This window comes from Corvus hawaiiensis, chromosome 9 (assembly GCF_020740725.1).
Source record: "Corvus hawaiiensis isolate bCorHaw1 chromosome 9, bCorHaw1.pri.cur, whole genome shotgun sequence".
Classification (NCBI taxonomy): Eukaryota; Metazoa; Chordata; class Aves; order Passeriformes; family Corvidae; genus Corvus; species Corvus hawaiiensis.
Genome location: NC_063221.1, coordinates 29,022,092 through 29,035,230, shown reverse-complemented (window position 1 = coordinate 29,035,230; position 13,139 = coordinate 29,022,092). Strand labels below are relative to the sequence as shown.

General features: G+C 49.9%; 1 protein-coding gene across 1 annotated transcript in view; it reads left to right on the top strand.

The window, feature by feature from the left end:
- Positions 1–12,308, top strand: part of PLPP3 (phospholipid phosphatase 3) — a 41,933-nt gene extending 29,625 nt beyond the window's left edge. Inside the window, exons 4-6 of the mRNA XM_048312990.1 lie at positions 447–504; positions 7,671–7,847; positions 12,117–12,308. Of these exons, the coding sequence (XP_048168947.1) occupies positions 447–504; positions 7,671–7,847; positions 12,117–12,242 (361 nt within the window). The 3' untranslated portion in view covers positions 12,243–12,308. The remainder of the gene's footprint in view (positions 1–446; positions 505–7,670; positions 7,848–12,116) is intronic.
- The last annotated feature ends 831 nt before the right edge of the window (positions 12,309–13,139 follow it).

Here is a 13,139-nt window from a genome sequence, read left to right as displayed (position 1 = left end):
AAAGGCTCCACCTCACAGGCAGGGCTGCCAGGGCCTCCCCTTGGAGCTCTAGCACATCTATCAGATGCCCAATTTTGACTTTTCCAGGGGCACATTCCTCACGCTGCAAAGAAGCGCCCAGAGGAGTTGCTCTCTTCTCATTTCTTCAGGGTTTCCCGGTTATTTGAGGCGAGATGATGAGTTATTGGGCTAGCCTGGAAATAACTGCTGTCCCATGAGTAGGCCAGGAAGGGACAAACAATGCGAGCATCCTGTCCGTCCGTTCGCTTTCTGCCTCAGCAGCAGGCAGGGCGGATAACAGGGCTTTCATAACCCAGAGGATTGGGGGTTGTGGGTCCCTCCGGTCTGACATCCTCAGATACCACAGGCAAGTCACCCTATTACAGGGAAAATCATAATATTGAGGATTATACTGGCTGGTTCTGAGCACCTGCTTTGTTTTGCAGGAAATCCTTCTTCTCCGGGCACGCGTCCTTCTCCCTGTACACCATGCTGTATTTGGTGGTAAGTGACCTCACTGATTGATCCCTTGTCCCCCTGTCCCACATTCCATAGCAGTAATGGCAGGATGAGCGTTGGACATGGAAAGTTGGTTGAAAAAAACAAAGAGTCTGAGCTGTTGGTGGGAAGATCCACCCTCAGCTGCTGTGGTGTTATTTAGGATGGAGACTCCTGGCGTGATAGCTGAGCTGTGCGTGCAACTTTGGGATGTAGCCAAGGAGGCAATTAAATCCAAATCCTACTAAATTTGTGGACGACCTGCGCAATTTTGTCCGCCTCACGTTGTGGTTTCCACTGAGGAGAGTTTTGGGGCGAGCCAGAACGTTTCGTGGATGGAGGGGGAGGATGTGCTGCCACGGCCATGTCAGGAGGTGATGCCTGGCTCCAAAATGTGCCAGCGGAGCAGGTGGAGCAGCCTCTGCCCGCCTGGTTCCGCAGGGGAGGGCTAGGACTTGTTTTCCTTTGTCAGTGAGAAATGGCTCTGCCCTTCCTGTGCCGGGGCTGGGGCCAGGGTGGCTGCCAAGGTGCTTCCTGCCAGGACTGCGGGAGGCAGCGCTGCCCACATGGGCTGGACACACACGCAGGGCCTTCTGCAGGGGGCTGCAGAGGGGTTTGTGTCTGGTTTTCCTTTGTAAAAAGTTACTTAGTTCATAAAAAATCAAGTATTGTGCTGCTTTTAAGATTCGTGCTCCTCCTCCATCCCCGGTAATCTTGGACTAGCAAGCAGAGGAACAGCACTGATAAAAACATGAAACATGAGCTTTTATCTATGAGCAGTGCACCCCCTCATCCCTTACCCTCTGGGAAGATAAGTGACCACTCCTCCCTCCTGCCTTTTCAGCCTTGGATGCCCCCTCCCTGTGAGCAGCTTCTGTAATTGAATCACTGAGCTTTCCAGGCAGTTGTGGGCAGCATATTAAATTCTTTCTTTGTTTTCCCTTTTATTTTGTTCTTGGAAAACTTTTGGATTTCTGCAGTGAACGTTTTGGCTGTCTCCTCCCAGCTGTATTACAATGAAGAGCTGCCTTGGTGATGCTTCACAGGAGGCTCAGCCCATCATAAAACTCTCTGAGCTGAGTTTGGAATGCTCACATGGGCAGACATACATTTCTGGGGAGCTCTGTGGGCAGTTGGATAAGTCAGCCCTGAGGTGCTTCTGAGCCCAGCATCTGGGAACAGCAAGGACTGCCAGTCCCTATTAAGTTGGGGATGGTTTCTCTACTGGGGCTTAACCCATTTTCTGCAGGGTGCTGGACAAACTTTTTTTTTTAACATGTGTTTTTCTAAAATTCCGGCTCTTGTGGACCAGGTGGGAGACAAATGGGTCTACAGTGACTGGGGGGCTGGTGACAGAGACCCCAAAACTGCAGAGTGCATTCCAAGTTCCCACAGAATGCATGGGAAACCTGCATGCCTGATTTCCCAGTGCTGCTTTGCACCAACGCCTGCTGCCTGATGTTCTTTCTGACTTTGCAACAGGCTTTAAAAGTGGTGTTCAGCTCCTGTGGGATGCTTTGGAGCACAGAGGTGCCTCTGGTCTTTCTTTGCTGCCCTTCCCTGTCCCCATATAGGAACAATTGAGCTGTCAGCACTCACCAGCCTCTCCCCACGCCCCCTGACAAGAGGCTGCTCCATTTATCCCTCTCTATGGAGGAGGCAATCCCTTTATAAAAATTATTTTAATTTTCAACTTGAAGTGTTGTGATAAGGCTGGTAGCAGGCTCTGTCTGACCAGCTGTCCAGGTGCCTTGTGCCTTGAGAAGTCAGGGAAAATTACATCAAGTGTTTGGTGATGAATTGAAGGGAGAAAAAGGCAACTTGAGACAAGACAGGTGAGGCAATGATCTTAAGGCTCTCTTCCACCTAAATGATTCTGATTCCAGCTTGTCTAACAGCACCCTGCTCTCCATCACTCCAGCTCCCTGGTCACTGCCCGAGCCTGACAGAGAAATCTCACAGAAAAAGGGAGGCAGAAAATCTGACACGCTGGAGAGGCCGATAATACCAAAAAATAATTACAAGAAAAAAGAGATTATAGTAAGCCAGAGGGATTTTATTTGGTGCAAGGTAAACCCCACTGTCTTGCCCACCTCAGTGAATGGTTGGGGTTTTGAAAGCCTGGTTAGAAATGTGGCATCCACCACGCCAGTGCCTGCAGGAGGTGTGTTTGATGGATTCAATCAGGAGATCATCTCAATCAAGACAAAACGGATGCTCCCCTGTTCCTGGGAAGTGAGGGCTGTGCTGCAGCAGGTTGCTGCCTACACTTTGGATACCAAGAGTGTGCCAGGGGCCTCTGCAGAGTGGGGGTATCTGTGGGGCTGAGCGTGTCCTGCAGAGGTTTGGCAGATCACTCGTGTCCCGAGCGTGTTCCTGATTGAACAATACTTCATATTTCCAGGATAAGTCACTTCCCGTCTTTTCCTGGTGTTCCCTGGCTTCACTCTCGGAGCCCATTCTGAATTAAAATGTTTTCGAGTTTGCTTCACCTGGTGGAGACGGGTGCCAGAAAATTCCAGTCAGTCTATTCAAAAATCCATGGATTCCCACGCATCCCGCAGGGCTTCGCCTGCACCGTGGGGCTGGATTTGTCCAGGTATTTGGTTGGACAGTGGATGAGTGACCACAGCTTTTCCCGGCACAGCAGCAGAGCCCTGTGCTATCCATGGGCTCCTAGCAGGAAAACACCGATGGGTGCCAAGCCCTGGAGGGCTTTGAGGGAAAAGTCCCAGGGAAAGGCACTTGCAACACAGCAAAATCCCCTGGGATTTAGTTCTAAATGCTGAGACTTCAGGGCGAAGTTTCTCGCAGCCTTCTTGTCACCAGGAATACTCAATTAACATCAGGCCTTTGTATAAAAAATTTAAAAGGGGAAATTACTCTTGGGTAATCCTCTTTGTCTTAATTTTCCTTGCTTTGTTACTCCTTGGCTGAGCTGTAATACGTATTTATAGCAGGCTGAGGAAAGGGGAGGTATGGAAGGAACAGCTTATTCCACAGCTGACCCACACCTCTTGGTTTTGTTTCTGTGGATGTGTGGGAGTCTTTGCAGGGAGCAAAGGGGATTCTTTCTACTCCTCGAGCATGTGAGACCATAATGATGATTTACTTGCAGCATGAAGTCGCCTGAAATCACACGAAGAGTGCAGAAGAGCTAAATTTAAATATCAGAAAAGTGGAATTAATATCCTTCAGCAATGTTGGCTGATTCTGGATAATATGCAAGCAAAGCTTGTGTATTTGTGTCAGTGGGTGATCCAGAAGACTTCAGAATGGGTTGTGGTGTGTTCTACTGATGTAAATGAAAAATGAGAGATGTTGCTGGGTTTGTGTGTCAGAGGGAGTGTGAGGTTTCTTCCTGGAGCTCCTTGCTGCAGGGTGGAGAAGGTGCCCTGGTGCAGCTAAGCAGTGATGTGCCCTTGTGAAGGAACCTCTGTGGTGACTGTGGACTAGGAGTTGAGTTCAGTGGTGACCTAAGGAAATGAATAAATTGGAATTACATCAGAGGCCAAGGCTGAGGCGTGAACTGAGCTGCTGAGCTGCTGGGGATGTTTCTGATGGGGTGAGAGGGTGCTGTGCACTCAGCAGAGGCAGGGAAGAGGCAAACAATACATGCTGAGAGGTGCTGAGAGGTCTTTTCCCATCTCCTGTCCTTCCTTTCCGTCCAGCTTGGTGCTAAAAGCCAAGTTCTGCATTCCCCAGCCTCCAGCTGGCTTTGTCCAGCCAGGGCAGTCCGTTACACTGGAGTGAGTTTGGGCTGGGGAAGTTTTGGCCCTGTAGCACTTTGGGTACCACTCTGCTTGCAGATGGGGCTGGAGAAGGAGGTCACTTCAGGTCAGACAGCCAGGAGCAAGCCCAGCTGTTTCCCAGAAGGAAACTTTAGGTGTGACTAAGGGCTGAGGTTGATGGAGTCCAGCCCTGCGGCGGGGAGAGTGTGAATGGGACAGGGTTTCTGGAGAGCAGAAAGCCCCGGGAGGCTGGAGGTGATGCTCTGAGCCTGTGTCCCCTGCCAGCTCCTCCTCGGTTTGCTCAGAGGTTGTGTGTGGCTGTGGGATGTCCCCACCAGCACTGTGGAAGTCCCCTGGCACAGGAAGAGTGATACGACGTCCCTCAAACCATCTGCTTTGTGGTAACTCAGCCTCTGCCAGGAGACAGCGGATGGGAACTCCAAATAACTCCCACTCTGTGTGATCCCATTCCATCCACCCTTGCTCCTGGTGGTGCTCCTGGTTTTCGCTGCCCTGCGATGATCTGTGGTGGAAATAACCCTGGTTGTGGTCTTGCTCTTCCACCCCCTCCCGGGAAGAGCTCCATTCCAGCTCCACATTCCCATCCAAATCTGTCAGCCTGTAGCAGGCAGCATTTCAGATTTGCTCCCAGGAGCAAAAAAACACCAAAACAAAGCAACAAAAAACACCTTCATAAGCAGATTTTCAGATAAATTTCCAGTAACTTCCCATTTCTTGTAATAGCACTAATTCCTGCTTTAGGGAAATTCTGATCCTTTCAGCCTCTGAATTCTACTTTCACTTTTTGACCTTCTCTTATTAACTGGGGTTTTCTTTCATACTGAGGGCAAAGTCTGGAGCACCTCAAGTCTTACCTTGAAAGTATTTAGGGGATCCTGGTGTTTGAGAGCAGCTTTTGTAATACTGCAGGTTCATAAAATGCCTGTGGAATATGAGGAGTGCTGTTACCCTCTTTTTTTGTCCTTATGAATGGGGAATAAGGAGCAACTTTTCCATGGCCTTAATTGTGGCAGTAAAAGGAACTCAGTTGAGATCCTCACACTGGTGTTGCAGTGTCTGAGGGGCACTGTTCAGGTGAGTTTTAGCCCTCCAAGATATGCAGGTGTGGGTGTGAGTAGGGTGCTGGGGACTTGGGGGACACCCAGCGCACCCCATATGGTGCCACACTGCTTTTTACTCCTTTTCCAAGGCTAAAGATTGCACATGAGGGTCACAGTCCAGCTCCAGAAGTGCCTGCTTTATTGTGTCTTCAAACTTGCTATTTGCTTTTTTTGCTGATTTTTAATTGATACTTTGCACCCTCACCTCTAGATGACCTGTTCAGTCCAGGCTTGTGGGATGGAATGATTTGAGGAGATGTCCAGACTGTGCAAAAGTGACAAATGTCAGATTATCCAGCAGCAAATTTCCTTCTTAAGGGATTTGATGGGACAAAGACACAAGATTAAAATAAGGCATCAGGTTTCAAGTCTTCCTGGTAGAACTGAGAGTGATGGTTTATAATATATAATATTGGAGTTATTTTTGCTCTGCAGCAGCAGTGCACTGGAATCTGAGTTTTGCACTGTCACCTGGGCTGAGCTGAGGCTCTCGAACGTGAAAATAGAATTGTGGAATGGTTTGGGATGGAAGGGACCTTAAAGGTCACCTATTTCCAGTCCCCTGCCATGGGCAGGGACACCTTCCACTAGACCAGGCTGCTCAGAGCTCCATCCAGCCTGGCCTTGGACACTTCAGGGATGGGGCATCCACAGCTGTATCCTGTCTGTACAGTTATCCTCTGGGGCAGAAGTTGGGTGCCCAAAGACCATGGCAATGAAAATTATCATCCCAAACTATAGAGAACCAGCCCAGTGGTCCATGTGCTGGGCTGCATCAGCGTGGGCTTGCTGTGGGAGCTGAAACTCACCCCATAGCTCTGCGTGCACGAGTTTCTGTGGTGTGGGGTGTGGGGTGTGCTCCATGGGGCCGTGGCTCTGTTCCCAGGCTCGGGCTGGTTTGCAGATATATTCCCCAGAATCACCATGTGAATTAGCCAGCACCGAGCTGTTTTGGTGCTGCTTCCTTCCATGTTAATTGGCTAACAATCTGGATAATTTGGAGCATCTGCTCCATTGAGATGACGCGATGTTTCGTTTCTTCAGAAGAGCCCAGTGTGTGTTCTTTCCAAAAAGGGGTAAATACAATGTTTGTGCAACAGCCAAACATACTAAATTGGCCAAAATGATGCTTCCCTCTTATCAGCTTCCCAATTAGTTCTGCTTTTATAGGTCATTTTATGCTTTTATGTTGTCATTAAGTTGTTTGTGGTTCCAGGGAACCCAGCGAGAGCTTCATTCCCTTTCACATCAAGGCGGTGCAAACTGCTCTGCATGTGTAAAAGGGATCATAAATGGGGAGTAAACCCCTTTCCAGCCCTCTGATGTAGCAGAGCCCCTTGCAGGACACTGGGTCTGACTCCAGTGCTTCATTTAGGAACAGGCAGAGCAGAGCTGGGGGGCTGAGCCCACGGGCAGTGGGGCTGAGTGGCCGGGGCTGAGCAGCATTTGCCACGCACTCTCACACCCTCTGCTCCCCAAGCCTGGAGGCTGCTGTGGCGTCCCTCCCTCCCCACAGCCTTCCTCCCTGCACTCATCCACGGGCAGGAGTTGCTGTTTTCCTGCCCTCTCTTCCCGCCCAGCTTCCCGGTTCCCACAGGAACCGGCTGTGCCCAGCAGCCAGAACGGAAACGGGCCCGAGATAGTCACGGCAGGGCTACAATGTCTGCTTGACATCACCTCAGCATCGTGTTTTTGGGCTGAGCCAGGGCCTTGCTTGTCATTCCCACCCAGTGAGGGAATTCCCAGGCCGTGGAGCCGGGCAGCTGCTCCCTGCTTTCCTGCAAACCCTGGGGCTCAGGCTGGGAGACAGGGTGGTAATGTTAGAGGGTGGCATTGTGCATGTTGTCAGTGGCTGTGGCCATGTCTGGGAGTTCTTGGGGTGGCTCAGAAGGTTAAGCATGCTGCGCTGACTCTTCTTTTTCCTCTGAGAGATGCTGTGAGTCCTAAATACCCCAGATTTGGGACCTTGTTTTTGTTATGCGCTAAATAATGCTCCGGAGGAATTTCTTTACTCGGATGTGGTGCTGTGTGGAGGCTGAAGCAGAGCTGGGATGCAGGGGGTCCCAATCCTCTAGGTGAGCTCACTGAGGGGGGGCTATGCCCATCCACCACTGTCCTCATCCTCTCCATGGGTTAAAAACCCCTCCAGAGCCCACACATGTGCAAGGAGCATCTTTCATCCTTCCTCTTTGACAACTCCCCCTCCTTGAGCCACAGGGCCATGGCTGCCCCACAGCCACCCCCACAGAGCAGTTGCTGCTTCATTTTGGGCAAATTAACGCAACCTTTTTTTTTTGTTTGTTTCCCTCTCTTCCCACAGTTTTATCTGCAGGCCAGATTCACGTGGAAGGGAGCCCGCCTGCTCCGTCCCCTGCTGCAGTTCACCCTCATCATGATGGCGTTTTACACCGGCCTGTCCCGCGTGTCGGACCACAAGCACCACCCCACCGACGTGCTGGCAGGCTTTGCACAGGGAGCCCTGGTGGCTTACTGCGTGGTGAGTGTGGAAAACAGGGCAGGAGCGGCACTGGGAGTGCTGGGAGGGTCCTGTGGGAATAGCAGTGCCTTTGCAACCCACCAGTTCAGCTCAGGTGATTCCGTGTTACAGCTGGGGATGTGGTGGGAAGCGCTGTGCTGCGGAGGCTTGGTCCAGGCAGCTTGGGGCACTGGAAGGATGTTCAGTCAAGGGAGAGTATTTCCCTGTCCACCAGGAGCTGAGCAGAGAGTCTGGGGTGGTTGGGATTATGGCTGTTCCCCACACAATCCATCCGAAAACGGGTGGCAGCCCAATGAGGGGAGGCAGATTTTCATGGAGGAAAAGGGCTTTTGAGAAAGTGCCCAACAAAAGCTGTGCCCACTTCTCTTCAGCTGCTGGGCTGGTTCTCGTGCCACTTGCTCTCCAAAGGGTGACCTGATTGCAGAGCCCTGTAACTCGAAGTGACAGATGAAGATGTTTTAAGTTGGCAGGATGGGGGGCACCAGGTCAGGCAGCTGCCTCAGATAGACACAAAGGAACTCTGGGGGCTGTGGTGGTTTCTGAACCACCTGCTCCTGAAAGCAAGATTTTAACAACTCGCCACTTTTTGTGGGGTTTTTGTTGTTGTTGTTGTTGTTTTTTGTTTTTTTTTTTTTAACTGTTCTAAAAGTAAATCAGCCTTGGGAACAAGGAGTTAAGTTCACCAATATTACATTTTGCAGGGAGAGAAAAGAGGTTATTTATGTACTTCCCACTCGTTGATAATATTCCAAAGCCAAAACAGACATGTCATTGTTGGGACGTTTTCATGGTATTAACTCTGTGAGCAGTAGCTGTTGGGTTTTGCCGTTGCCTGGTGCCGATGCCCCATGCAGGGCCAGCAGACCCAGAGGGGAAGGTGGGAGAAGTGTGTGTGTCTTTATGCTGAGAAGTGGGCTAACAGCCCTAGGGAAGGGGAGTGGGGACCAGGCAATCCATCCCTGGATCCCAGCAGCGATTCCAGAAGGACAATAGCTCTCCGGATGCTTGGGATGGGTGTCCGGATGCTTCCTGGCTGGGACAAGCAGCAGGCCTGGCTGTGCCCTCCCAGCCCTCCGGCAGCTGGAAGCTGTGCTGGGGAGGGGAGGCTGTGGCAGGGCTGGGATAGTTTTCCTGTGTCATAGGAAGCAGCTGCCTGGAGTTTCCCAGGCAGGCTTGGGTTTGCCTGCGAGCCTGGGGCAGCCTGAGCTGCTGTCCCAGCCTGCTGGTGGAAGGGGCAGTTGTCTCCAAACACTTTGCAGGAAGGGCTCCGTGACCTGGAACATCTCGGGACGTAGCTTAGGGCTCAAGGCAGGGTGTGAACCCAGCCCTTGTCCCATCCCCTCAGCCTGCAGAGAACCACCAGTGTGCTGTTCTCCAGAACCTGGCTTTGCTGGTGGGAGCCTTTGCCTAGGAGGGCCTGACAGACTTTCCTCCATTTTGGGAGGTGGCAGCAAGGGACAAGAGGAAGAGTCATCCCAAAACACCCTGGAGTTTGCACTGGAGGAGCAGTTCAGCAGCTTTTGGCTGCAATTCCTGGGATGTCCTGGGGGTTCTTGCCCAGCTCTCCCACACAGGCTGCTCTGAAACAGAGGGAAGGACCTGGAGACTCATCACCTCCAAGCCTGGGTGCTCCCAGCCACCCCTTCCCCCAGCAAAGCCTTCAGGGTCCACCCTGGTGATAGTCAAGAGCTGTAAAAACACCACAGTTTTCAGGCCGTAATTTGTAGTAGAAACCAATTGTGGATTTCATCTCCGAAGGCTGCCCAAGCTTAAACCCAGGTCATGCTGCAGCAGACACGTTTGTCTTTCAGTGCCTGAAATAACAAGCAGAAGACATTAATGTCAAGCACTTCCAGCTGATGAAACATTCAGATTTGGACCCAGGCTGAAATACGATGAGGATTTCTCAAATAGAAATAGTTTTTATGTGCCTTGTAGGCAGCTTGCTGTGTGTTGTGTGGTTTATGTCTCATCTGAGGGAGAGGGAAGAGGGGAGATGTCAGAAGGACATGCTCCCAGTGTTGCTCTGGTTAGCTTAGATGAGTTGTTTTAACCTCTCTGTATAGGATTAAAAATTGCTTCAATATAATGAAAAGTAATAGGAATTGCTGAGTGGGAATGTAAGATACTGGCTTAAAATAGGCTCTCAGTCTTCTCCCATCAAGTTTTCTTTATGGGTGGAGAGCACCTTCTACAGGAAATGGAGCTAATCCAAGTGAAAAACTTAGCACGTTTATTAGTCCTTTTTTGTGTTAAACAGTTCAAGCATTAGGAGGATTTAACACACTTTTAACCCCCAAAGATCACATTTCATTATTCCTATAAATGTTTATATAACCTCCAGCCATGTTAAAGTGAAATACAGTTTAAAGAGAAACGAAACCTCTTAACCAGTCTCTGAATGAAACTCTGAAAAGCAGCACAGTAAAAGCTGAAATACCCAGGATGACACTCCATCATAACTCATTCCTGTCAAAGGACCAGACTCAAAGCAATCCCCATATGCTTCTTGCACTCAGCAATCTCCTCCCCTAAATTGATTTGTCATGGCTATCTTGGTGCAGAAGCTGGACACCTTTTTGATTGAATCCAGCTCTCAGAGGTGGACAAATGAGCGAGATGGCACCAGAAGTGCTCCAAACCAGACAGATGGGGGGTTTGCAGTCATTAACAACCCAAAAGAAAACCAGTGCCAGAGCAGTTCAATGTGTTTTTACACTGTGATGCTCCAGCAAGGGGCCAGACTCCAACTTGTGATCCTTAGGAGCATCAGCTGGATCCTTACCCAAAGGTACACATGCTGCCACTTGGATGCCCTGTAAACAACTTTATCAGCTCTGTTACACAACCAAACAGCCAGCCACCAGCACATTCACCAAGAAAAGACCTGTTTCATAAATCTGCTCCTTCTCTGCTTTTCCACAAAGTAATAAAAGCGGAGCTCAGCTTCCTGCATCCCTGGTTACAATTGCAGGAGTAAATTGCTGCTTACAGCAGCTTCGCTGTCTGCCCAGCTTGAGCCTCATCTGCCGTGCAGATAGGGGCTTGCAAAAGTTATTTCCAGGGACAACTTGACCTGCTGCACACGGCTCTGGGTAGCTAGAAAATGTGGAGATGCAGGTGGGGCAAACCTTTCCTTCCTCCCTGTGTTACCCAGCCTGGAAGTAGTAATCTAATGTTATTCCTTGAGCACCTTGGAATTATTTTTTCCCCTGATTTATCTGGGTGCTTAAATGTTGCATTTGAGTACTGTGGGAGAAAACCCAAATATACTGTGATTCCTACAGCCATGTGCTGCTCATCCTGGGATTTCAGCTCAGCAAACCCATGGCTTTAGTCCAGATTATTGGGGTTTAGGATTTCTGGGGTGAGCCGTCACATTTGGGCTGGGAGAGGCAGTCGGTGGCAGGACAGAAGTTTGGGGCTGTGGTGCTAGGTGACAAAATGATGAATCCTTGCCACTTCTTGCTTCCTCCAGAGGATCTGACTCTTTTCCCTTCTGGCACGGGGCTAAGGTTTGGCAAGGGTGAAAGTGCCCCAGTCCTGAAGGACTGATAAGCATCGTGTGGCCAAAGGAGGATGTGGAAGTTTCCTCCCAGCACTTTGTTTCTTACTGTGTTGCTACCTTCCGAAATTGCCAGGCACTGGCTTTTTCACATCCGGGAGAGGGGTTACATCACGGGATGTTTAGGAAGAAGGAGTCAGGAATAGCTCCTCCTCTCCTTAGCCTTTGGCTTCCACCAGACCCCAGCTCTGTCCTGGTGCCTTGGTGGGGCGTGAGGAGCATCGCTCACTCTTGACTCTCTGCTGAGAGCTTTTAACACAGCTTTGATTTGAAAGCTTTTAATTGCCTACCTGATGTCTGGCTCAATGAATTGTTTCACACCAACTCCATCCCTGAAACCACTCAGGATGAGTCAGGCCAGCCCTTTGGAGACCTTTGTTATTTTATTGGAGTGCAGGCCATGGATCTGTTTCCTGGCTTTTCAACCCATTCAGCAGAGGTCTGGGTGTTGCACTCAGTGATTACGCAGTGAGAAATCAAAGTTGTCCTCTCATGTTTTTACACTCTTTAGGGCGGGCTGAGCCTTTTTCTCTGCTGTACAGAAAGGTGGTAGCAGGCACTTGGGATTTCGCAGCTGTTACGGCCAGGCGTTCAAAAAGTGCTATTTTCACAGCTTAAAGACGTGTGTGTGTTCTGTAAACCAACTTTTTGAAGAAAGCATCACCCACTGTGGCTAAGTTTGCCTTTTCCACTTATTCCTACAGGTGTTTTACGTCTCAGATCTCTTCAAGCCGAAGACAAAGACTTGCCTGCCTCCACCTCCCATCCGGAAGGAGATCCTTTCACCTGTGGACATCATTGAGAGGAATAACCATCACAACATGGTGTAGAACTTCAAGGAATCGGATGGGTGTTGTATTTTAAACTCTTTTTTTTTTTTTTTTTTTTTTTTTTTTTGCAAAAGAAAAGTGACTGCTGACAGCAACTACCTGCTGCTCTCAAATCTCATCAGACAGTAGAATGTAGGGAGAGACTTTCTTGCCCGACCAGTAAAGTCTTACTCTGTGGTCTTTTCAACTTGCGACATTTGGATGAAAGGGGTGGTGGTGATGGTGAACTAAGGCAAAGGCGGCAATGAAAAAGGAAAGAAAACCCACACAACACAAAAAGCCGAACAAACAAAGAGAGGTGCCGGAGTTCTGGATGTGCAATTGGTTTGAGTGTTCATGTTGTAGTGAACGCCAAATTGTTCCTAGCCCAATGAACACTAAGGGATTTTTGGAAAGCTGGCCATCCTAGATTTTTTCTGACTATGAAGATTTCCAATGCCTGCGAGAAAAAAAACCAACTCAAGACACTAAATTGTATAGCACTACATATGAGCAACAGCACTGAGTCAAGATCTGGGATTGGTTTGTAAGAGTTGCTTTTTTCTCTTTTTGATCCTAGTTTATTTTTGCCTCCTCTCTTCCATACTGTGACTTAATTTAGAAGAAGCTTGCCCAGTCCAAGATCTCCGAAGGGTCTCTGTTCTCTCTGCTCACACTACACGCCTTTAACGAGCGGCCCCAAGACGCGCAGTGAGGCCGGAGAGCTCCTTCCTCCATGCAGAGAAGCCACATTTCTTCCTCCCCGCTCACTCCCTGGCGAGGGCTCATCCCACCCGAGCCCCTCTAAGTGAAAAGAGCATCCTCCACTTCCCAGCCATCCCCTTTTCCCCAAAAAAAAATCCCAGCAGGTTTTCTGTGCGCCCGCCCGCGGGAGCCGGCGGTTTGCGCGAGGGGAGC